This window comes from Scardinius erythrophthalmus (assembly GCF_964197995.2).
Source record: "Scardinius erythrophthalmus genome assembly, chromosome: 23".
NCBI lineage: Eukaryota > Metazoa > Chordata > Actinopteri > Cypriniformes > Leuciscidae > Scardinius > Scardinius erythrophthalmus.
The window spans coordinates 8,726,735-8,751,642 of record NC_138243.1 but is presented as its reverse complement, the minus strand read 5'-3'; the positions used below and the strand labels follow the sequence as shown (position 1 = coordinate 8,751,642).

The window sequence follows — 24,908 nt, the reverse complement described above, 5'->3', positions numbered from 1 at the left end:
TCCAGGAGAAGAATGTACGGACTTCAAAAACACTGGAGAAGGAAGGCAAATTGCCTAGCAACCAGTGTTTCTCTGGCCTGAGAGATGGAAAGCGTGAATCTGGCGCTGTGTGGGGGGCCGGGAGGAGGGTGGACCAATTCCTTCTTTGTGTTTTCGAGCTCAAGAATAGCTGGAGAAATCGTGATGGGCTTTTTTCGAGCGGTGGAAAACAAAAGCATCAGGGAGGGATGCCACATCTGACTCTTTATTCTGCCTAAACTGACATTTCTGCTCAAAATCTGTGTTGATTATGATTAACTACATGGTTCGGGACCCCAAACCTATGCATAACTTATCCTGCTCTGTTTGTGCTACAGATATATGAATGATACTCCAAATTGTGTGACTAGTTGAGTAGGGTTTCTAAGCAATTAAACCATTTTGACTTGGATCACTAAACAGTTACTTAATAAAGATGATAATAATAATGAAGTTTGCCGATTTTTAAAGTCGTTTTGTATTGTCACAGTGTCTATAGTATGAAATGATTTCCCTTTCTTGGTGCTAGGACAGAGAAATTCACATTTATTTGTCATCGTGTTTTGCTTCATCAGACTTTTGAGAGCTCCAGGGCTCCATGAGAACTGCAGATGAACCTCCCACGGAGAGTCGGATCGACAAAGGGTTATTAACAATACAGTGTTGTTAGAGTAGGGTTATCACTGAAAACTGCTTTTTCTACTTTTAAACAGCATTATGGTAAACAAACTATGGCTTTCTTACCTGTACGCGATGGCGTTTTGCTTTGGGAAGTTGGGCAGAACTGACAGAACGACGGTTTACTCACAGTGGTTTCGCCTCCTTTTGGGCCCAGACACTGTGTTCGTTGTCGTCCAGTTTGAAATGTTGACTACAAACACAGAGGTTTTTCAGATTTTGAAATCTCGCGGTGTTCTCTCCATATTTACGATTCTTCACTGTCTTTAGCCTCTGCCTACAACATGCTGGATCCTTCACTGGAAACTGAAATATTTTATGTTTGATGGTTGTGTTATTTAACAGGTGCTCGAGGAACAGGGCTGTGTGTTTCAGGAGAGACACGGCTGGGAGAGACCGGGATGGTTCAACCAAGATGGACCTGCTCAAGTGAGTTTTCAACACACACACACATACACGCACACACTCACTCACACGCACACACTCACACACACGCACGCACGCATGCATGCATCCACACACACTCACTCGCACGCACACTCACTTGCACGCACACACTCGCACGCTCACACTCACACACATACACACTTACACACACAGAGACACACTCATAGATGCACACACACACACACATGTGAACACACATACACACTTACACACACACTCACAGATGCACACACATATACACATAGGCGTGCACACACAGATACACACACCACAGACAGAGACACACACACACACGCGCACATACACACGCACACACAGATACACACACCACAGACAGACACACGCACACAGATACACACACACACACACAGACTCACAGACAGACACACGCACACAGATGCACACACAGACACACACACACACACACACACACACACACACACACACACACACACACATACACATACACATACACATATGCACCATTACCTGAGTATAGGCCAGAAATCGTGACAGTGTTGACAGTTGATTGGTTTGTCTGCTAAACTTGTGTTTGCGATGGCCTTTTCTCAGGTTCTAGATTATGATTACTACGGAGCCTACGACGTCCCCAAGAACACTGTGAACAAGTACAGCCAGATACTTGGCAAAGAGTACACTTTTGACTTCCCTCCACATCATGATGTGGTGAGCAACATCTGTAGATGTTTGTGAGAGTGTTTGTTTCCAGTTCCAGTATTTATTTAATCTTTTATTTATTTATTTTACATTTTTGTTTGATCCCAGATTCGGGACGAGTGTCTGACTTGTAGGAATGCTGTAGCTGTGTTTGATATGTCTTACTTTGGTAAGTTTTACTTGACTGGACCGGATGCAAAGAAGGCTGCTGATTGGCTGTTCACAGCTGATGTCAACAAAGCTCCAGGTGAGAATCTCTGTCTGCCAGTTCAGTCTCCCATCCATCCACACTGAGCGTATCTATTTTCACCCTTTTTTTCTGTTCTTCACATATAATTTAACATATAACATATAATATTCTGACCACATACTTTCAGTGGTAAACCTTTCTGAAGTGTAATTATCTTGATTGATTGTGTGTTTCAGGCTCCACAGTTTACACCTGCATGTTAAACAAGAGGGGCGGAGTTGAGTCTGACCTCACCGTCAGTCGTTTGGAGCCAAGCCCCGCCCACATCCCACTGACACCCCAATCTAACGGTAAACAACACGCATGATTCACTCTGTTCAGGGTCACAGAACTGATGTGTAAGGCATTGAAACAGGGCGTTGCGAGCGTCTCATCAGCATGTTAGGAGAAAGTCATGAGTTTATATTTACATTGTGTGTGTGTGTGTGTGTGTGTGTGTGTGTCCTGAAGGTGATGCGTACTACCTGGCCATTGGAGGTGGTGTGGCGCAGCACAACTGGAGCCACATCCAGTCAGCGCTGCAGGACCAGGGTTTCCGCTGCACACTAATAGACCACACTGAGGACATGGGCATGATCAGCATACAGGGACCCAAGAGGTGCGCGCGCACACACACACACACAAACAGACTCTGTTCAAAATCTAGTGAGTTGTTGAAGTGAGTATAATGTATATTCCTTCTTTTGGCCAAGTTCTAAAGACCTGTTTTCAACCAAGAACAATAGCTATAACCATAACTATATTAGCATCCACACCAACACATGATAACGTTCTGTTTTTTTGTCGTCTGCCGCTTTAAATGCTCGAGCTCTCTAAAGTCACATGGCTTTTGATTGGCTGTCTCAAATGTTTTTATCATTCATCAGCTGGAAAAAATCGTTCTAAATATGATTCCAACGTTATCGTTCCTGTCTGGCGTTATCATTATACAGTAGTTGCGGTGTAGACTTCGCTAGTCTCGTAGAATTAAAACAATTATTAAAACTTGATAGTTATCCTCCTCGGTGTGAACGGCCATTTAAGCCAGGATCATGGAAAATGTAATCCCAGAATGCTTTGCAATAAGTTCAGGGACAAAATCTTTCCAAGATGGTGGTCAAAGTGGGATAAATGTTGATTATAAATAATTGATCAATATTGGAAAGTACTGATTAAAAATCAACAAAAATCATATTTCACAATATGAGAAAAAACATTTTTCACGATAACGATATATATCACGATAAAGTGTTTTATTTTATTTTATTTTAGCTATTAAAATAAGAAAAAAAAGCAAATAATAATATGACAATACAATCGAACAAAGAAATTAAATAATCTTTCTGATATAAAGGTATATTTAACATTTAAGAAATGCTTCAGTAATTGAATAATAAAATGAGAAAAATGTATAGGCTAGCTGTTTACTTTTATGTTTACCCTCTTCGTTTAGTGGTCACACTTGGCTCCTTCGTGGTCAAAAGTGAACGAAGCCTTGAAATGTAACTTCCCGGTAAAACCAATGTAATATATTTTTGTTCAATAATATTTTTTTATTATTATTTTGAAGGGGATTTTAAGATACTATGCAATATTTATTAAAAAATATAGTTATTAGCTATTATTCCCTTTTGAAAAAAAGAAAGAAAAATAATCTAATATATAAAAAAAAAAAAAAATCAATTAAAGCAGTATTCCATGTTAAAGATTAGAGCAATCTGCAGTGAGTAAAAAAAGAAAATCTTATGTAATGCCATGGTGTAACCACTACATGCCTATATAGTTCTATATAAAGTGCCTTATAAATTCTCTAGTGGTTTTTAGACATAAATAAATACTTAGTTTTATTAAGTTGTGGATTTGTTTTTTTACTTAGACATTCTCAAAGACTACTTTTTGTCAAGGTTTAGATTTTTTTTTTTTCAAATGTTGTTTTGAAGTGTCAGTTTTTCCATTAATTTTACAACAGTCAAACCTGAACACAGAGGAGGATATTTTGTTACACATAACATCAAAATTCAATAAAAAAATGTACATATGTGTCTCTACATGTGTGTTCGTGAGTGTGTGTTTGAGGGGTTGTGTCTGTTTTGTACTCTTGTGTAACCTCTACCCCTTTTTTTTTTTACTGCATTGTGGCTGAATTATTGATTTTATTTCACACATTTGCAAAAACTTGCTGTGTGTTATAGTCACGCTATTTCATATATATATATATATATATATATATATATATATATATATATATATATATATATATATATATATATATATATGTGTGTGTGTGGGGGGAGGGAGTGGTGTGGGATAGTGTGTCTATTTTGCACTCTTGATATTTTAGTGTCTCACCCTTTAATTGCTGTGCACTTTTTTCTGCACAGTGGCTGATTTGTAGTTTGTACCACTAAAAGATTCTCTAAGTTTTCGTATTTTTTCGTATTTCCCAGTCATATCCTATCTCGGTTATTTTTAACTGCAAAGGAGCCAAGTGTGACTCTCCCCCCCAACCCTTTAACATATCCGAATCATGTAGAAATTCAAGAACTGGAAGTAAATCGAGCAGTCGTGTCAGATTGACCCTTTTCCACTTTACTTTCTTGACGTGCTGCTGTATACAAGTAATAACATCCACATGCCGTCTCTCACACCTCTGCCCTGAAAACAGATGAAAAAAAGAGCCATACATCAGTCAGTCAGTCAGTCAATATAAAGTGTGTCTCAGAGGTGTAATAAGAAAAAAAAAAAGAGGTGTCTGCTGTCTTTTCTGTAGACAGTCCCTCAGAACAAGTGTTTTTTGCTGCTCTGTATCGTAAAGGATATTTTTTGTCTCAGAGCTCTGAAAGAAGTTCTGAAACGGTTCTGTTTCTAAAGATCAAGGGAAATGAGATGTTTCATTATGTGAGCCCTTTAAAGCTCTTCTGCTTTGCTCATCAAAAGAGTGTGCCCTTCGCCTGTGTCCTTCAGTCCTTTTCCTCATGTCCAGATGAAAGCTAGATGAAAGAGTTAGCAGCTTTGTGAGATCTCCCTTCCTTCACTGTTCTCCTCATGGCTTAGGAGAGGGCCGTGGTTCTGTCACGTCTAATGAGAACAGCAGTGTTTCTAATGAACAGGAGCTACTCTCAGTCCCGTTGTGAACTCCATGGGTTCTCAGTCTGCGCGCTTGGTGCACCGAAATATTCGCTCTCTAGAGATTTTCACACAGAGTGCCTAAAACTGCTCACTTCGTTCACTTACTGTAAATGTCATGTCATCTTAGAGGAACATTCTGGGTTTAATGCAAGTTAAGCTCTTTGGCACCATTTGTGCCATCATAATAATCATCATTTAAAAAAAAGAAGTAAAAATCAAGGTAATGGTGAGGCAGTTTCAATGAGAAAGTCAATGGGGCCAATTTTTGTTAGCCTGGTTAAAACCAGACCATTCTCTGTAGTAACTGAGATATGGTCTGGCAAAGCTCCTTTAATAACTCATTTCCAAAGGGGCGTCACCAACGGACGTCGCTCAAACGCCTCTGGGCACAATTGGATAGACCTAAAACTCCTAAAACCAATCAGAGATCGTCATGTGTAAAGCCATATGCTGCGTCCCAATTTGCCTATGTTACACTCTATTTTTTTACAGTCTATGGTTACACTACGCCATATGTACTCTTTTTGTGAAGAAAATGTATTTACTTTTGAGTGTGTAGCAAAAAAAGTACAGTAGGCAACTTTGGGACATACTACTTCGTCATCTTTATCGGACGGATCTGTCGCGTGCATCCTGTCATGTAAACTGCCCTGTCAATAATCTTGTCACAGTTAAAATCCTCTATTAAATCTAATTTAATTTCCTACCGTTTCTGAGAGAAATGTAGTAGCACGTTCATCTGCCAGTGGGTCTTTCATGGAGACTGTCCTCATGTGTTTGCAATTTGAATATAATAATGCATTTAAAAGTTGGTGCGCTTCTCCATCGGACGTCGGAGTGGACTTCGCTCAAATGCCTCTGGATAGGCTAGACCTAAAACCAATCAGAGCGATCGTCATGTGTAAAGCCCGCCTCAACGTTTCTGATTGGTGCCTTGATTTCTCGGCATGGGGAAATGGACTTGAAGGAGCTCTTTGCCAGACTTACTTGCAGAGCAAATCTAAATTTGCCGGAAGTTGTCTGGGTTTTCCCAGGCTAAATTTTTTAGGATTTAGCAGTAGAAATTTGAAGCTTCTGATTTTATGAAATAACTTATGTTTTATTAATACAATTTAAAATAACTGTTTTCTTTTTTAATATATTTAAAATGTAATTTTATTACAGTTTAGATCAAAACTGATTTTCTGCATCATTACTCCAGTCTTCAGAGTCACATGATCCTTCAGAAATCATTCTAATATGATGATTTGATGCTTAATTACTATAAATTATTATTGGTACTCACTCAATTAATAATGATTCTTATTATCATCAATGTTGAAAACAGTTTGTGGAAACCTTGATATATTTTGTTTGGTATAGTTTGATGAATAGAAAGTTCAAAAGAACAGTGTTTATTTGGAGTAGAAATCTTTTGAAACATTATAAATGTCTTCTTGCTTCAACCCCCAAATTTTGAATGGTTTCCATGTTTTAACAGACATGTTGTTTAAGGTCACTTCCATTGTAAATGCCTCACTGGATCCAGATTTTTTTATAAGAAAAGGTCAAAATAATTTTTGATATAATCAGCATTATGCCACAAGTGCTGTTGATTGACCTAAAAAAAAAAGGTACGACATGTTCCAGGAACAACAAAGGATGTTGATTCAAGGAACTTGTTAGTGTAAATCTCGTTGTTTGTGAATATCGAGACATTATTTCGGGGTGACGGTAAAGCCCGGGAAGCTCATAAGATGCAGTGTATTTGGGTAAAGATGTTCTGGGCCACGTTCTGTCTGAAAGGCTGTGTGCATATTGAAATGATCCCTGTGTCATATGCGACCCTGTCAGGACGGGAGTGAGATTTATGCAGTGTGCTTATATTGAAGTGTGAATGCGTGCTTTACCACAGCTGCGTTCGCGATGCACTGAACCACTGTGAGCTTGATGATTTTCAATGAAGTCTGGAGATGGAATCAGCAGATGCATGTTATAATAGGACATTTCATTCGCCAAAGCAGGCAGATTTTGTTTTTTTGTACAAAGAACATTTTAATGAACATGAAAATTAGAATTCGTGACATTTCTTCGCCCTTATGTCTGTCGGTCTGGACTGTCTTCTCTGGGTCACCGAAGCAGTTATTTAGAGCAGAATGTCCAAGCTGTTAAACAGTGAAAGTGAATGGTGACCAAGTCAACCAAGATTTTCAAGACAACTTTAATTTTAGTCTGTTCCTCAAATAAAACTATTGTCTGTCCTCTGAAAACTTAGAATATAGTGCACATTACTTTATTTTTGTTATTTTTGGAGCTTGACAGCACTTTTATTACATGGAAGAGAGCAGCCTGAACATTCAACAAAATTTCTCTTTTTGTTCCACATAGGAAAGAAAGTCATATATAAATAAATATCTCATTTTTAATGTTTTTTAAAGAAGTCTCCCAAAGGCTGCAGTTATTTGATCAAAAATACAGTAAAAACAGTAATATTGCGAAATGTTATATTAATTTAAATTAACTATTTTCTATTTGAATTTGTTAAAAGCTGAATTTTCATCATCTTTACTCCAGTCTTCAGTGTCACATGATCCTTCAGAAATCATTCTAATATGATGATTCGATGCTCAAGAAACATTTATTATTATTATCAATGCTGGAAAGCGTTGTGCTGATTTTTTTCAGGATTCTTTGATGAATGTAAAGTTCAAAAGAGCACCATTTATTTAAATTAGAAATACATGTTATTGAATATATAATGTGTGTATACATACACACTATACTCAAGAATGTATACAAGAATATATTTAAAACTGTGATATTCTCTAGTGGTTAAATGTTCATTTCTTCATCTTAATGTAACATTTCACTCAGATATAGAGTAGTACATTTTATTCACGTGTAGATTCTCCGAGCGTTTTGGTTGAGCGCCTCGCTTCATTTCTCATCGTTTGTGCTCTGTGGTGAAAAGTGATTTCATTAAGACTATATCTGATCCTTGCTTAACTGACACTGCTAAAGGAGAGACAGAGTGCCTAATTAGATTCTCTCTCTCTCACACACACACACACACACACACACACACACACACACACACACACACACACACACACACACTCACTGTATAATTAGAGTGGTTGTTGGCCTTTGTGCTTCAGTGAACAGAGTGATGTTTGAGTGGGTGGAGGGAAGGAGACTTAAACACACACACACACACACATGATGCAGTCCTTTGAATACATGGCAATCCACCTTCATCATCCTCATGCTCTCCCCTGACTCTGTTCCTCCTCCTTCACCTTTTTCAAACCTTTTTACCGGTCTTCTCTGCCCACACAGATATCATGTTTTTCTCTTCGTCTGTTGCTGGAATAGAACTGTACTGTGAGATACATGTAGCATGAAGTCAAACACACACTCTTGCACTTGAGCAAACATCCGTCAGGCCATCCTTCTGCTTTTGTTAACACACATGCTAATGCAAAACAGGCCAAGCTGTTCCTGTCACCCCAAATGATGCAGCGAGAACAAGTCCATTGCACACACACACACACACACACACACACACACACACACACACACACACACACACACACACACTCGCAGGAAAAGAGCAGGTCAGGCGAGGGCCGCGGGTTGAAAATAGAAAGGAACACTGATGGAGAGAGTGAAAGGGAGAGAGACTGATGGCTGACCTGATGAAATGGAGACAGTATAAATGGTGACACATAGGAACATTTTCATGCACTCCATAAAGAATATATAGTAAAAATAATAACCACGACTCTTATGTTAATTTGCTGCGTTTATATACACTCTTGTATTCAACACTTTTCAACTTTTTTGCCTTTTGTGAAATGTTTTGTTTTTCTCTACAGTAAATGCCATTTGGTTTTTTATTATATATATATATATATATATATATATATATATATATATATATATATATATACAGTGCAATGCATAAGTGAATACACCCATGCTAAAGTTGACTAAAAAGAGGAATAAAAAATCATATTTTGGAAATTGAACTTAATGCCTTAATTAAAAAAATTAGGAAAAATCCAACCTTTAAGGACACCAATTTTCTTTGTGAATGAATAATGTATCGTAAATAAATAAATGTTCTTCCTTAAAATACAGGGTGCATAAGTGAGTACACACCTATGTTAAATTCCCATAGAGGCAGGCAGAGTTTTATTTTTAAGTATTTTTTTTTAAAAAAATGTAGGATACTATGCATCCTGATAAAGTTCCCTTGGCCTCTGGAATTAAAATAGCCCCACATCATCACATAGCCTTCACCATACCTAGAGATTGGCATGGAGTACTTTCCATAAGATCATCTCTCAATGCAAATCAAACTAGCTTTTAGGCTAACTGAAATAAAACCATGCCAATCTCTAGGTATGGTGAAGGCTATGTGATGATGTGGGGCGATTTTAATTCCAAAGGCCAAGGGAACTTTATCAGGATGCATAGTATCCTAATTTTTTTTTTTTTTTATATATACTTAAAAAAAAAAATCTGCCTGCCTCTATGGGAATTTAACATAGGTGTGTACTCACTTATGCACCATGTATTTTAAGGAAGAACATTTATTTATTTACGATACATTATTCATTCACAAAGAAAATTGGTGTCCTTAAAGGTTGGATTTTTCCTAATTTTTTTAATTAAGGCATTAAGTTCAATTTCCAAAATATGATTTTTTATTCCTCTTTTTAGTCAACTTTAGCATGGGTGTCTAAACTTATGCATAGCACTGTATATATATAATGACATTTAATACATTTTAAGTCTGGCTTAAGTGCCACTGTATTTATTCTGTTTTCAATGTATTTATTTCACTAATTAATCTGTTTTTTTAATAATGTAAAAAAAAAATACTTTAAAATAATATTTTATATTAAAGTTCTATTATTTTTAACAAACAAACCTCTTGTGAACTGTTTTGCTTAAAAAAAGTGTGCTTTTCTTTCAAGTAAATGGCCGTATAATTGTTATTATTTATATTATATATATATATATATATATATATATATATATAATATATAATATATATATATATATATATATATATATATATATATATATATATATATATATGGCACTGTGTTTATTCTACTTTCATTCAGAATATTCCGAGTGTACATATTTAATTCATTTTAAAATTAAATAAACATTTACATTTTTTTTTTCATTAAAACTATTAAATAATTATGAAAGTGAGAGAGTGGTAGAATACAAGTTATCACGAAAATGCCTCTCATGACCTTTCCTCTTGTTCATTTCACTAACTTTAAAACTTGATAGTGATTTCTGAAGTATTGATTTTGTTGGTATGGCTGTATGACTGTAGTGTGTGATCTGTGTGTTGACAGTCGTGAGCTTCTGCAGGAAGTGTTGGACTCCGACCTCAGTAATGATGCTTTTCCCTTCTCCACACACAAGATAGTGAACGCCGCTGGACACAAGGTAACGCTCCCTCCTTCTCCCTGTCCTCCATCGTTCTGCAGTTCCAGCTCAGTCTCACACATTTGCTCATGCTCTAACTAGTGGTTCTTGTACATCAATTTAATCAATTATAATGTAAAAAATAACGTGTTATAATGATTTAATGCATTTACCGTACATGCCCCACCCCAGACCTACATTGGTCCTCTTATACATCACACAACTCACTGCGTGATGTCTCTCACTCTCATGTCGTTTCAAACCTGTATGACTTCCTTTCTATTGCGGAACATAAAAGAAGACATTTTGAAGAATGTTAGTAACCAAACTGTTTTGGTTTACCATTGACTTTTATTGTATGAACAAAAAATACTGAGACTTTTTAGGGTGAACCTTTAATATCCATTTAAGACCCATTAATCTCATGGCATTATTTATGAAATTGTAATCACAGTGTACATGTTGTTTTTTTGTTTTGTTTTTTCGTTTAACACAATAACGACTTAAAATTATTTTTGGCGGGTAATTTCTTAGCCAAAATTGATGTGGTTATTTTGCAATTAATTAAATTAATTAATCGGCACATCATGTAATTAAGTAGATTAAAAACTTGACAGCCCTAATAAAAACTAAAATAACAATGAATCTCATGGACACTTTCTGTATGCATGTGTACGTGTGTTTGTGTTTCTGCACATCAGACCGATGGTCTACTTCCGCTCTTGTGATTCGAATATAGACACACAACTCTATTGGCTGATGTCATGCACTTTTATCTCTTTACCCAATCACACTCTTTCTCCCACTCACCTCAGAACATGGCCATGCATAACAATACAGTAGCCAAATAGTTTATAGTTTATGTAGTTCATAGTATCAAGCACCATTACACATTTATTTATGCATACATTAGACGTTACATTAGATTTATTTCCTTTATAACCAAAGGCTTACAGCAGGGGCCCCGACTCAAATAACCTGGGGGCCCCTGGCCAGGTGCTGTCCTCCATCAGCGGCCCGTTGAACAGAGCAACAAATACAACCATGAGTGCAACCTAAGCAAGAAGAGGCTTCAGTGAACATAAAATCAAACAAGAATCATTCGTTCATTTAAAAGATTTGTTCAAAAATACGATTATGCATTTTTACTTATTTTATAATCGCAGATAAATATACATTTGCAAATTAATTGATTGTTTTCTATTATCAAATGGAATCTTGAATAAATATGTTGATAAATGATTGCTTGGCTGATTAGAATTTTTTTTAATTCATTTAGAATTTTTTATTTCTCAATTTCTCAAAAGATTATCGCATCTCAAAAGATATCATTAAAATGTTCAGTTGTGCTCCTGAAAATTGTTCATGATTCTTTGATGAATAGAAAGTTCAAAAGAATAAACTCTCTCAAAGATTTGATGCCATGAACACTGCATACAGCAAATCCATTGGCTAGTTCTTCCTGGAAGGGCTGCCGGGAAAAATACCAACTGTGTTCCTGCCGAACTGATAAAAACCTGTGCAGTTTGACATAAATTGCTTAAAGCCAGCCAATCAGATTGTGACCACCAATTTCTGCCAGCTTTTGGCTGAATATGCATGAGGCGGTCCGTGAACAGTCTGCATATGGGTTATCTAAGGCTAAAACTAGTGGATTGTGGGTAACAGGGTACCAATCTAACAGTGTCTTGAATTCGACTCCAGAAATGCTTCACTGCATCTCCCTCAGGTTACAGTTGTGAACGCAGTGCTTGTTTCTGGCTGATAATGGTGTCCTTCACATGATCTCAGGCCGGGCACAATGAACCGCTTCTCAAACACACTCGGCGCGTCTGTTACTGCTGCAGGTTCTGGAGAGCGGCCAGCCTATTATCTAAGTGACTGTTTAGCGCTGTTGATACTGTATCCTGATCCCTGGTTGGGTGTTAATGTATGTTCGGTATTCAGCCCAGTTTCATGAACAGTTGAGCTTTCTGAAGGGTGAAGTCAGTCGAGGCTGGACAGATACGCCAGAAGAAGAACATGAGCTCACCTCATATGTGACCCTGGACCACAAAACCAGTCTTATGTGTATTTTTTCTAAAATTGAGATTTATACATCATCTGAAAGCTGAATACACAATCTTTCCATTGATGTATGGTTTATTAGGATAGGACAATATTTGTCCGAGAAACAACTATTTGAAAATCTGGAATCTGAGGGTGCAGAAAAATCGGAATATTGAGAAAATCGCTTTTAAAGTTGTCCATTTCTATTGGTGATAGTGCTGCATCCATTCACAAAAATAATTGTTTTATATATTTAAGGTGGGAAATTTACAAAATATCTTCATGGAACATGATCTTTACTTAATATCCTAATGATTTTTGACATAAAAGAAAAAAATATAATTTTGACCCATACAATGTTTTGTTGGCTATTGCCACAAATATACCCGTGCAACATAAGACTGGTTTTGTGATCCAGGGTCACATATGTCACGTGTGTATACCATGAAAATTATTTAACCTGGAATTACGACACTAAAATCAGCTTTAAATTACACTACCGTTCTAAAATGTGGGGTCTGTAAAATTTTGTTTTGAAAGAAATACTTTTATTCAGCAATGGCACATTGAATTGAGCACATATTTACATTGTTACAAAAGATTGAACTTTCTATTCATCAAAGAATCCTGACAAAATGTCACCACAAAAATATCAAGCAGCACAATATTGTTTTCAGCATTGATAATAATGAGAAATGTTTCTTGAGCATCAAATCATCATATTAGAATGATTTGTGAAGGATCATGTGACTCTGAAGACTGGAGTAATGACGCTGAAAATTCAGCTTTGATCACAGGAATAAATTACAGTTTAAAATATATTACGATATAAAATATTGTAATATTGTATTGTAATATTTTTTACTGTATTGTTATTGTACTTTTGATCAAATAAAAGCAGCCTTGGTGAGCAGAAGAGACTTCTTTCAGAAACATTACAAACCGCAAAATTTGTTTGTATGGAAAATTTGCTATTATACTTCAGATATATTATGCTTACACTGTTTTTTAGTCTCATCTGTCTTGGTTTTAACACCCTTTATCACTTATACGTTTTTTGATAATGACCACCTGACGCGCACCTTATCCCGCTTATTGCATGACTGCTTAGAAAATAAAAAATGAATGGACATTAAATATTTGAGTTGAAAATAGTTGAAATTATTTTATCTTAGATTTGCTCCAAGCTTCCTCTAAGAAAACGAGTCCATTCCTTATACATAAAAATGGACTCAATATCCAGGATTCTCATCTTTACGTATTATAACGTTGCATTTTTTTCATCGTGTGTGTGTGTAGGTGAGGGCCATGCGTCTGTCATTCGTGGGTGAGATGGGCTGGGAGCTTCATATCCCGAAAGAGTCCTGTCTGCCCGTCTACCACTCCATCATGGCCGCCGGTGCCAAATACGGCATCTGTAACGCTGGATACAGGGCCATTGACTCCCTGAGTATTGAGAAAGGTATGCTTTAGTGTCATTACTAACACTGTAATTGGTTTCACTATCAATATTCTTTTGACTTGGGCCAGTAAGCAAATGCCTAGCAACCATCCAAAGCACAATACTTACATTTTCTTCTAAAAATCTAGTTCAGTGGTAAAAGATGTTTTCACAATCCCTCATGCATTATGAGATGTGTTTCTCCAGGTGACATCGTAAAACTTTGCTTTTAGTGTGTCAAGATTGATTTACTCTGGGATTCTGTTGATGAATATTGTTTGAGCCACTAAGAGTTTCACTCAACAGATCTCGATTGATCGTTTAGAGTTCTGTAGATGCATTTTTGATTCACACTGCAAGCATAAAACATCATTGTATAGCTCTCCAATAGAGCCACATATATAATTCATTCTTAGTGCTGCTTTCAATACAGCTTTAAACTGAACCGCAGCAGTTTTTCTGAACCAGCGACAGTAAAAGCACAGGTCATAGTAGTTCTGTAGGTTGGTAGGTGTCCCTTATGCATTTAGCTCTACCTGGAATTAAAGGGAAAAGTAGACAGCTGGACACAATAAAAACTCATTACTGGAGCTGTACACTTCAGCACTTCCACTGCACTCTTGAGACTCAACTCAGCTTCACTGTTTGCTCACTATGTAGGTCATATCTACTAGACTGTGTATTCAGACTCTACCTGAGTTCATGACGAAGTATGATGAAGAAATAAGTCCATCTCTGTTTATGTGAAAGCATCAGTGTGCTAGTAATAATGGATAGGGGTTTTAATGTTTTTTTGAATTTAGTTCAATGACGTGATGCTCTTTAGAGCTATTAATAATTTACAAATATCTAAAAATGCAATTCATACAGACAATGGCTTTAATGCACTTTTTATGATGAACATGTTTTCAAATTCTGAATTAAAATTAATTTATATATATATATATACATATATATATATATATATATATATATATATATATATATATATATATATATATATATATATACATATATATATATATATATATATATATATACATATATATATATAACTTTTAGAATTAATAAATCAAACTTTTTTGTTCATTTTTATAATATAATATGAAAACAACATGAATACAAAGATTCCATTTTCTAAGAACATAAGAATCGTTTTATTATTATTTAAATGATTTTTGAATGAACTGTCTGTCTCTATCAGGTTACAGGCATTGGCATGCAGATCTGCGTCCTGATGACACGCCACTGGAGGCGGGACTTGCATTCACCTGTAAAATGAAGACCTCCATTCCCTTCCTGGGTCGGAAGGCGTTGGAGGCCCAAAAGGCTGAGGGTCTGCGCAGACGAATCGTCTGTTTCACAGTTGATGAGTGAGTGTTGAATATTAACATGGTAAATTAACAGGAGTGTAAAGGTGCAGTACGCGATTTCTGAGAAATGCTGAGAAAACGGATCGGACCGACCAGCACAACACACTAGTAGCCAATCAGCACTGTGTCCACTCATGATGAGGGAGGAGGAAGAGAGAGCCAATCAACATTAGGGGGTGTGTCTACTCATGATGAGGGAGGAAGAAGAGAAAGCCAATCAGCAGAAGGGGGCGTGTCCAATCATGATGGGGAGAGGGAAGAGAGAGCCAATCAGCTTGTAGTCCACCATGTGTCCACTCATGATGGGGAGGAGAGAGTCAGCCAATCAGCAGTAGGGGGCGTGTCTAATCATGATGGGCAGAGGGAAGAGAGCCAATCAGCAGTAGGGGCATGTCCAATCATGATGGGGGAGAGAGAAGAGAGAGCCAATCAGCAGTAGGGGCATGTCCAATCATGATGGGGGAGAGAGAAGAGAGAACCAATCAGCAGTAGGGGGCATGTCCACTCATGATGGGGGAGAGAGAAGAGAGAGCCAATCAGCTGTAGGGGCCGTGTCCACTCATGATGGAGGAGAGAGAGCCAATCAGCAGTAGGGGGCGTGTCTAATCATGATGGGGAGAGAGAAGAGAGAGCCAATCAGCAGTAGGGGGCATGTCCAATCATGATGGGGGAGAGAGAAGAGAGAGACAATCAGCAGTAGGGGGTATGTCCAATCATGATGGGGGAGAGAGAAGAGAGAGACAATCAGCAGTAGGGGGCATGTCCAATCATGATGGGGGAGAGAGAAGAGAGAGCCAATCAGCAGTAGGGGCATGTCCAATCATGATGGGGGAGAGAGAAGAGAGAACCAATCAGCAGTAGGGGGCATGTCCACTCATGATGGGGGAGAGAGAAGAGAGAGCCAATCAGCTGTAGGGGCCGTGTCCACTCATGATGGAGGAGAGAGAGCCAATCAGCAGTAGGGGGCGTGTCTAATCATGATGGGGAGAGAGAAGAGAGAGCCAATCAGCAGTAGGGGGCATGTCCAATCATGATGGGGGAGAGAGAAGAGAGAGACAATCAGCAGTAGGGGGCGTGTCCAATCATGATGGGGAGAGGGAAGAGAGAGCCAATCAGCAGTAGGGGGCATGTCCAATCATGATGGGGGAGAGAGAAGAGAGAGACAATCAGCAGTAGGGGGCGTGTCCAATCATGATGGGGGAGAGAGAAGAGAGAGACAATCAGCAGTAGGGGGCATGTCCAATCATGATGGGGGAGAGAGAAGAGAGAGCCAATCAGCAGTAGGCGGCATGTCCAATCATGATGGGGGAGAGAGAACCAATCAGCAGTAGAGGGCATGTCCAATCATGATGGGGAGAGGGAAGAGAGAGCCAATCAGCAGTAGGGGGCGTGTCCACTCATGATGGGGGAGGAGAGAGAGAGAGCCAGTCAGCTGTAGGGGCTGTGTCCAATCATGATGGGGAGAGGGAAGAGAGAGCCAATCAGCAGTAGGGGGCATGTCCAATCATGATGGGGGAGAGAGAAGAGAGAGACAATCAGCAGTAGGGGGCGTGTCCAATCATGATGGGGAGAGGGAAGAGAGAGCCAATCAGCAGTAGGGGGCATGTCCAATCATGATGGGGGAGAGAGAAGAGAGAGACAATCAGCAGTAGGGGGCGTGTCCAATCATGATGGGGGAGAGAGAAGAGAGAGACAATCAGCAGTAGGGGGCATGTCCAATCATGATGGGGGAGAGAGAAGAGAGAGACAATCAGCAGTAGGGGGCATGTCCAATCATGATGGGGGAGAGAGAAGAGAGAGCCAATCAGCAGTAGGCGGCATGTCCAATCATGATGGGGGAGAGAGAACCAATCAGCAGTAGAGGGCATGTCCAATCATGATGGGGAGAGGGAAGAGAGAGCCAATCAGCAGTAGGGGGCGTGTCCACTCATGATGGGGGAGGAGAGAGAGAGAGCCAGTCAGCTGTAGGGGCTGTGTCCAATCATGATGGGGAGAGGGAAGAGAGAGCCAATCAGCAGTAGGGGGCGTGTCCACTCATGATGGGGAAGGAGAGAGAGAGCAAGAGGGAGATTTGAAGAAAGAGAAAATGGCTGAGAGAAAAGGTCAGAGGAATATCACTGGAAAAAGAAAGGTTATGATCAGGCAAGAGCTTTAGGACCCGCGTTAATATTAGAAAAGCTTTCCAGCGCAGTGGAGACTGAAGGCCTGAAAACAGACGGCAAGGTTGTGTTGTTTCTGCTTCATACCTGAGTAACATTGGTTTTTGCTGTGTTTCACAGAACCAAGATATGCTGCTGTTGTTGTAATGTTAGCTACAGTAACATGAGTGTCATTGTTTGTCTGGAGCTGCTGCTGGCGATTAACAATAAACAATTTTTTATCTTTAATTCGTCATCTTCTCTTTATTTTTCACAAAGCATTATTTTGCTTCGCTTCAGCTATGATAAAGAGACATCAACAGTGTCAACAAACAGTGTTTCTCAGAAATCACTTAATGCACCTTGACTTTGATCATTTTTGTGTTAATTGCTCAATTTTGCTTTACAACATCACAACAACAGTGAAGCATCGATTGAGCAGATGCAGACTCCTGAATGTGATCTTAAGGGTTAAAACTCAAAGCGCAGCAGCAGGCTATTATGTTGGCTATCAGTGTGTTCATAGCCTCGGGTATCTGGCAAGTTTTCTGACATTTATTTACAGACCGTCTGGCTTAAAAGTGAATAATTGCTGTAATGCCGAAATAATGCTATAATGTGTCACCTTACATTTGCCTGATAAGGTTTTTCAAGGAGATTTTGCCCACCACTCTTCATGATTGTCTGCTTAGAGCTTCATTCTCACCTGACATGAGCCTTAGTAAATATTTCAGCAATCCAATGTTTTACATATTGCCCAAACAACTCCATCCAACACAGTTTGAAGAAATTGAATGTAGAATTTGAAATCAATCTATGATCATCTTTATGAAGTTAAAAATCAAACAGCCAGATCTAAATATGGCCTCTAGGATCTGGCATAAATACCATGCAGTTTTTCATGTTATTTAGGGATCCTCATTTGATCAGCACTAATGTGTTGTTTGTTTTTCCTGCAGGAAAGTGCCAATGTTTGGTCTGGAAGCTATTTTCCGCAACGGGGTTCCTGTGGGACACCTGCGGCGCTCCGAATTTGGGTTTGCCATTGACAAGACCATTGGCTATGGTTATATTCGCAACCCAGACGGTGGTGTGGTAAGTACTGTGCGATGGCTTTCTTTCTAAAACTAGTGAGCTGTTTATCTATTTATCTATGTATAGATGTTTATCTGTTTATGGCTGCATAGGAACTCTTCCAAAAAGTTTCTAAAAGTTAGATGCAACATCATCTGTTGTGAAATCTGCATGTTGAAATCTTTCATCGCAAATGAAATATTTCCGCCCTCGTGAAAGTCATACGAGCATAAGTGTGTTGTGAAACACAAGTGCCGGTCCTCTGTGCTTCTCAACTGTACTTGACGCGCGAGCTTCACAACAATCCTCTCATGAACGAGGAGTAGACCGGAAGCATTGATTTGTGTTCTAAAAATCTTTATTTGTGTTTATCTGAAGAAAGTTATATACATCAGGGATTTCTTGAGGGAGTTCGAAGGCGTTTAGCACTCGGAACAAACTTTTCCTGAAAGTTCACTTTGGCATGCTGCTTCGAAATGAACTCCAAATGAACGAAATGAACTCTGTTTTGGCCTGATTTAGTTTGAAATGACGTCACACAAGTTTGTTCTTTGACTTCGCTTGAAGTATATCAGGGCTTTAACTCCACTGAAATCAAGTGTAAGGTCTTTGCACACTGAGTCCGAAATTGTCATCCGAAATTTCCGCACGTTAAAAAAATAAATACGACCTCACGTTGTCAATCACGTTTAAACACTGCCTCCGAAACTTTCGTCCTTAAAAAAAAATAATTCGGATCGGGATACATTTTCTGCATTTTTCGCATGGACTCAGTGTGCAAGAGACGCAAGTCTTGTTTTTTGAAAAATGTATCAATTAAATGAGTTTATGCGAATGGGGTATGAAAAATCAATATAATTCAAAGAGAAAAAAAGATTATTTTTTGGACCCCATTTGCAGATATTTATTTCTTGTATTAAGTAAAAACTAAATTTTAATTTGTTGACTTGACGTCTTATATAATTTTGCTTCTCAAGTAAATGTATCTTGACTGAAGAATGTTTAGATATTTGCACTGGGAAAACAAGACAAAAATACTGAGAAAGAACATCTTTCTTTTTGCAGCTAGTGCTACAAAATGTTGGTTTAACGACTGTTTTACTCTCTCAGTCAGATCAGACATCAAAATATGAGAATGGGTCATTATCAACATGATATTTAAGTATAACTGAACTTGAGCTTGGGCAAGTACTTTTAAGAGATAAGTATTAAGACACTCCGCTGATTTGGGTCTTTGACGCATACGCACTCATTTTTCCTTTTCTGCTTTTATGATTCAGGGTGAGTCATGCGAGTTGCTCCTCATATGGGGTCATTTAAAGAGTGATGATTAGATGAAGGGTTGGATGTGTGTGTGTGTGTGTGTGTGTGGCTCATGCTCTCTGCTGAGCTCATACTGCCATTATTGTCAAGTGCTCATTTGCATTAATCCAGTGTCTAATGATGGACTACGGTGGGTGCTACGACCTAAACCTCATCGTAAGATCACTGCAAATAACACATTAGGTTTTGATGGAAATTCACTGAAAAACAACCTTTAAACAACCTTTAACATAAGTAACCATGAAAAGAAATAAAATGTTATATATATAATGTAATATTAATTTATTAAATAATGGAGAAAGGCAGGTTTCAATCTTTTTACATTTAAACTATAAAGTACAAAATTAAAAAATAAATAATGTATTTATTAAACTAGAAACTCAAAAAAAGTTTTATGAATGATGTCTCAAGGTTTCTCAACCATGAATATATTACATTTTATGTAATAAATTATAATGAAATTAACTTATTTTTTAAGTATATTTAAGTGTGTGTGTGTGTGTGTGTGTGTGTGTGTGTGTGTGTGTGTGTGTGTGTGTGCGCGTGTGTGATGGTTAATTAAACATTTTAGATAGAAAATACTTGAAAATATTAAGGTTTGAGAGAGCTTGACATAAATTAGTGTGTGTGTGTGATGGTTTAGAGTGAAGGGAGACCATGTGAGTGTGTGTGTTGTAATGCTTGGACACACTCTGAAGTCTGTGTACAAGTATGACATGATACAGGGAGATGTGTAGTTAATGCTAACTGACAGACAACTAGATGAGGAGGGACAGATGGGGAGGTAGAACTGAGACATCTCCATTCCACAGCGAGGAAGACGATAACAGACACATCACTGGGCATAATGTCACACAAGTATTATTCATGGAAGAGAGACCTTGAGACTTCATGCATGAGACTTTTTGTTGTTTCTAGTTTAAAGTTTCTATGTGACTTTCTTTCTACCGTGGAAGACAAAAAGAAGACATTTAGAAACATCTTAAACTTTGGTTTAAACATCTTACATTTTTGTCACACAAAGCTATCATGACCAGGGCTTCAAACTGTGACTAAAATGGTTTCAAATGTAAAAATAAATCATTTAAAATGTACCCCATATGCATTTTTATCAAATCTCATCTCAAGTGTGTGCCAGTGTTTCGAACACTCAACAACGAACAATGCCCTATAGCCATAATGTCCAACTCAAGAACAAATTACTCTAATGAACCTGTTCTTTTTAATCAGTAAGTCTAAAAGAGTCACAAAACGGCTTCAAACTTGTTTGTGAGTTGGCAGTTTGAATCCGACTCGGTCAGTGAATCATTCAGAGTCGTCTCCTACACTGAACCATCACTGCGTCCAGATACGCCTACTTACATACTATATAGTATGTAATTTCGCAAAAAAAAAAAAAATCCTATATATTGCAAAAAAAAAGTGTTTACGCTCGCATGAGGTGATTTTTCAGGCAATTTGAAAAAGGAATATTTTTTAAAACTGCAATGGAAACAGTTTTTCCGCATTTACAGGTCACCTGGTGTACGTTAAAGTCGATCATTCTTTAAAGAAGGTGAATGTTTGGACAGAAAACATAAAAAGACAAAAGTATCACGGGAATACTGGATTCTAAACAACAAAGAAATGCCATAATTTATCAAGAGCTTGAAGCAGACAGGAGGGAGAAACACCTGTTCCGCTCCTAAGTATAAGGGGCTTTCCTTGCCTTTAAAGCTTGGATAACACGCCTACGTCTTCTTCGGTTAAAAATAATGGCGAGTGCGGTGGCTGAGATATACGTAAACCTACAACATCCGTCGCCATTATTTTTGGATTGATTTATCGCTAGAGGAAAAAATTATGTTTTAGTCGCATAACATTGGTTAATAGAAAAGTGAAAAAATAGTGTTTATCGACATTTAGAAAATATCGCAAAAGTTTTGCGCAAATCTGTATTGGAAACCAGGCTAGTGAAGCGACTCAACTGATGTCGTAGGTCACATGACAGTGACAACGTGGTTGAAGTAGTGCGTCCAAATTTCATTCATTCTACTCGCATTCAATTTCATACCATATAGAACATACTTTTTTAACAGAATCATGGGTAATGTAGTTTTTCACCGATAATTCAGCTGTTAAACATGATTATTTACAAAATAGGCCTAATTAGAAAGTAATGCAGGCTGATGGCTTTAATAAAAGCATATACCATCAATTAACAGCCTTGTCGCTCACATTAGGAGTGTGTTCAACTTCACACTTGTAGCTCGGTTCGCTTGGTTAGTTTGGTCCGGACCAAAAAACATTTAGTTCTGGTCCGCTTATCGTTCACATTGGCATTTTAACGCCAAACCAAAAGATACTGAACCTAAAGGCATAGAGATATGTTCACAAACCCGATTGATCGGCTTTTACGGCATATTGTCTATTTTGAGACCAAACTTACCGAACATCTAAAACAATGCTGTGTTCTGGGATAAATGCTCTCGTTGTATGTCTCGTCGCACCAGAGTTCGCTTTAATCCAACCAAACATGCCAAGTGTGAACACACCCTAGGTCTTCCTCAGTTTAAACGGTTTATAAGTTCTTTAAAATCTTTAAATGTTGTCTTTTAATTGTTATTGAGAAAATGAATGGAGTTTTTCCTTCCAGAACCCGACTATTGCACTGTATAAATCGGTATAAACCTGTATAAAACGCCCGCTTTCATTGTATAGAAAACAGAAGCTTCAGCATTCTGTCTCTTTTTGTGATTCTCTGAAGAAACTAAATACATATTAATATTTTGAACTACTGTACCTTTAAATACACATAGGACTATGTGGAGCTCAAGACACTGCTCTCTGTATTAATAACATGAGCAAACAGTGTGTTTCATCTGTACATAGAGCCATTGCACAATAGTTTGTGCTTTAGTGACTGTAGCCACAGCGTTCTGCTTCATTCTCAGGGCCAATCAGTGGACATCTACCAATGTGTCCATTAATGCTGCAATGTGCCCACTTAAAGAGGTCAGGCTAGTTTTCCAGCGAATGCGTCTTGATCTCAACTCCACAGGGTAATGCCTGCAGCTTCTTCAGATTTAATTAAAAAGAGATGCAACCCCTGACAGAGAGCGAGCACGAGGGGAAAGATAGAAAGAGAGGGAGGTGAGGAGAGCAGACCTCATTTGCATTGCATGGCTTGACACTGATATAAATTTGAGTTTTAATCATATTTCCATCTTAATTTCAACTCAAATGTGTCTGTGTTCGCAGGTGAGCCCTGATTTCGTCCGCAGTGGTGAATTCACGCTGGAGAGGATGGGCGTCATGTACAAAGCTACGGCTCACTTGAAATCACCCTTCGACCCCGAAAACAAGCGTCTTAAGGGGATCTACGGCTCTCCACAAGTGCACGAGGTCAGAATGTAATTGATCCAGACCTTTATCCAACACATCAGCATTCCTGGACAAAACAAATGACTGTTTCTTCTGGATTTATTATATTAACTGTCTTAAAGGGATGATTCACCATCACGGATCATAGAAGAGCAAAGTACTAATGTGAATAAAAAAATTTAAAAAATGGTTATTCAGTGTAATAGTGTTCAGCATCTTCCTGAGCCTTAAACTGCATCTTTTTCATAAAGAAAACATTCAGAAAATCATATTTTAGTGAGTAATCATGAGTCTGACTCTTACTTTTCTGTGCTGGTTTGAACATTTGTGAGTTTTTCATTGAATAGCTGTGCATCAAAGATGTTATTCAGTGGTCACGTGTCAAATTTAAAAATAGGGATTAATGAATGTTTGCCAAATATACATCTATGGAATTAAATTTGAAGGTCTGTTTTGTGTACATGTTACAAATCATCTTGTACGCTGTATTTTTCTGACAGAACAAGAGAAACCGAACATGATTTCAGCTTATTCCCTCAAATTAAATTACTTAAATTAATATTTTATGGTATTTTAACTTATTTTCCTCATTACTAGTAATAATTAATAATAGTAAAAACTCTTTCTAAAATCTGGCCTTGAAGCTGACTGCTGTTTAACTTTATATGTTATATAAATGGAAAGTGTAAATTTGAAAAATTTATGAAGAATAAAACCTAATTTTGTGAAATCTGTAACTCTTTGTATTTTTCTGTCTTATAGGAAAACATACGCTATCGTTCAAAACTTTAGGGTCAGTAAAAAAATGTTTTTGTTGATAGAAATTAGTACTTTTATTCATCAAGGATACATTAAACTGATCAAAAGTGACAGTAAAGCCATTTAAAGATTTATATTTCAGAAATGTGTTGTTCTTTTGATCTTTCTATTCGTCAAAAAAAATGCATCTTGCTTTCCACAAAAATATGAAGCAGCACAACTGTTTTCAACATTGATAATGCTATCAAATCATCATATTAGACTGATTTGTGAAGGATCACGTGACACTGAAGACTGGAGTAATGACGCTGAAAATTCAGCTTTGATCACAGGAATAAATAACATTTTAAAATATATTAAAATACGATTATTAAAAAAAAAAAAACCTTCCAACCCCAAACTTTTTTAACGTCAGTGTAGATCTTCTGTACACATGGAGTTCCCGGAAGCATACTACACATTTTGTCAGATGTACTAGTTCAAGTGTACAGCATAGAGCTTCGGAAAAATATCGCACAATGCATTGCACTCAATTTTCCAGTGTAATATTTTTTATTTCGGAGAAAACTGGACGCCACCCACGGAATTAAGCATGCATTATTTAACCTGCTACTATTAGAGATGTTCATCATTGCATAATGTGGACTATTTTACTATCTTCTAAATAGTTGACAGGATTCAGTGTCTACTTCACAATAAAGCACCTTCGTCCATATAAATGCTGTTTTTTACATACTGCACCTTCTCAAACAAATATTAATGTAATATCTAAA

General features: G+C 37.7%; 1 protein-coding gene across 2 annotated transcripts in view; it reads left to right on the top strand.

Moving 5' to 3' along the window:
• sardh (sarcosine dehydrogenase) overlaps nucleotides 1-24,111 on the top strand; it is a 57,985-nt gene extending 33,874 nt beyond the window's left edge. For both annotated transcript variants that reach the window (XM_081355214.1, XM_081355215.1), the window contains exons 12-21: nucleotides 1,042-1,125; nucleotides 1,717-1,830; nucleotides 1,930-2,068; nucleotides 2,248-2,361; nucleotides 2,522-2,669; nucleotides 10,543-10,636; nucleotides 13,964-14,126; nucleotides 15,310-15,478; nucleotides 18,576-18,711; nucleotides 23,254-24,111. In XM_081355214.1, coding sequence (XP_081211340.1) covers nucleotides 1,042-1,125; nucleotides 1,717-1,830; nucleotides 1,930-2,068; nucleotides 2,248-2,361; nucleotides 2,522-2,669; nucleotides 10,543-10,636; nucleotides 13,964-14,126; nucleotides 15,310-15,478; nucleotides 18,576-18,711; nucleotides 23,254-23,409 — 1,317 coding nt within the window. In that variant the 3' untranslated portion in view covers nucleotides 23,410-24,111. The remainder of the gene's footprint in view (nucleotides 1-1,041; nucleotides 1,126-1,716; nucleotides 1,831-1,929; nucleotides 2,069-2,247; nucleotides 2,362-2,521; nucleotides 2,670-10,542; nucleotides 10,637-13,963; nucleotides 14,127-15,309; nucleotides 15,479-18,575; nucleotides 18,712-23,253) is intronic.
• Nucleotides 24,112-24,908: the final 797 nt, after the last annotated feature.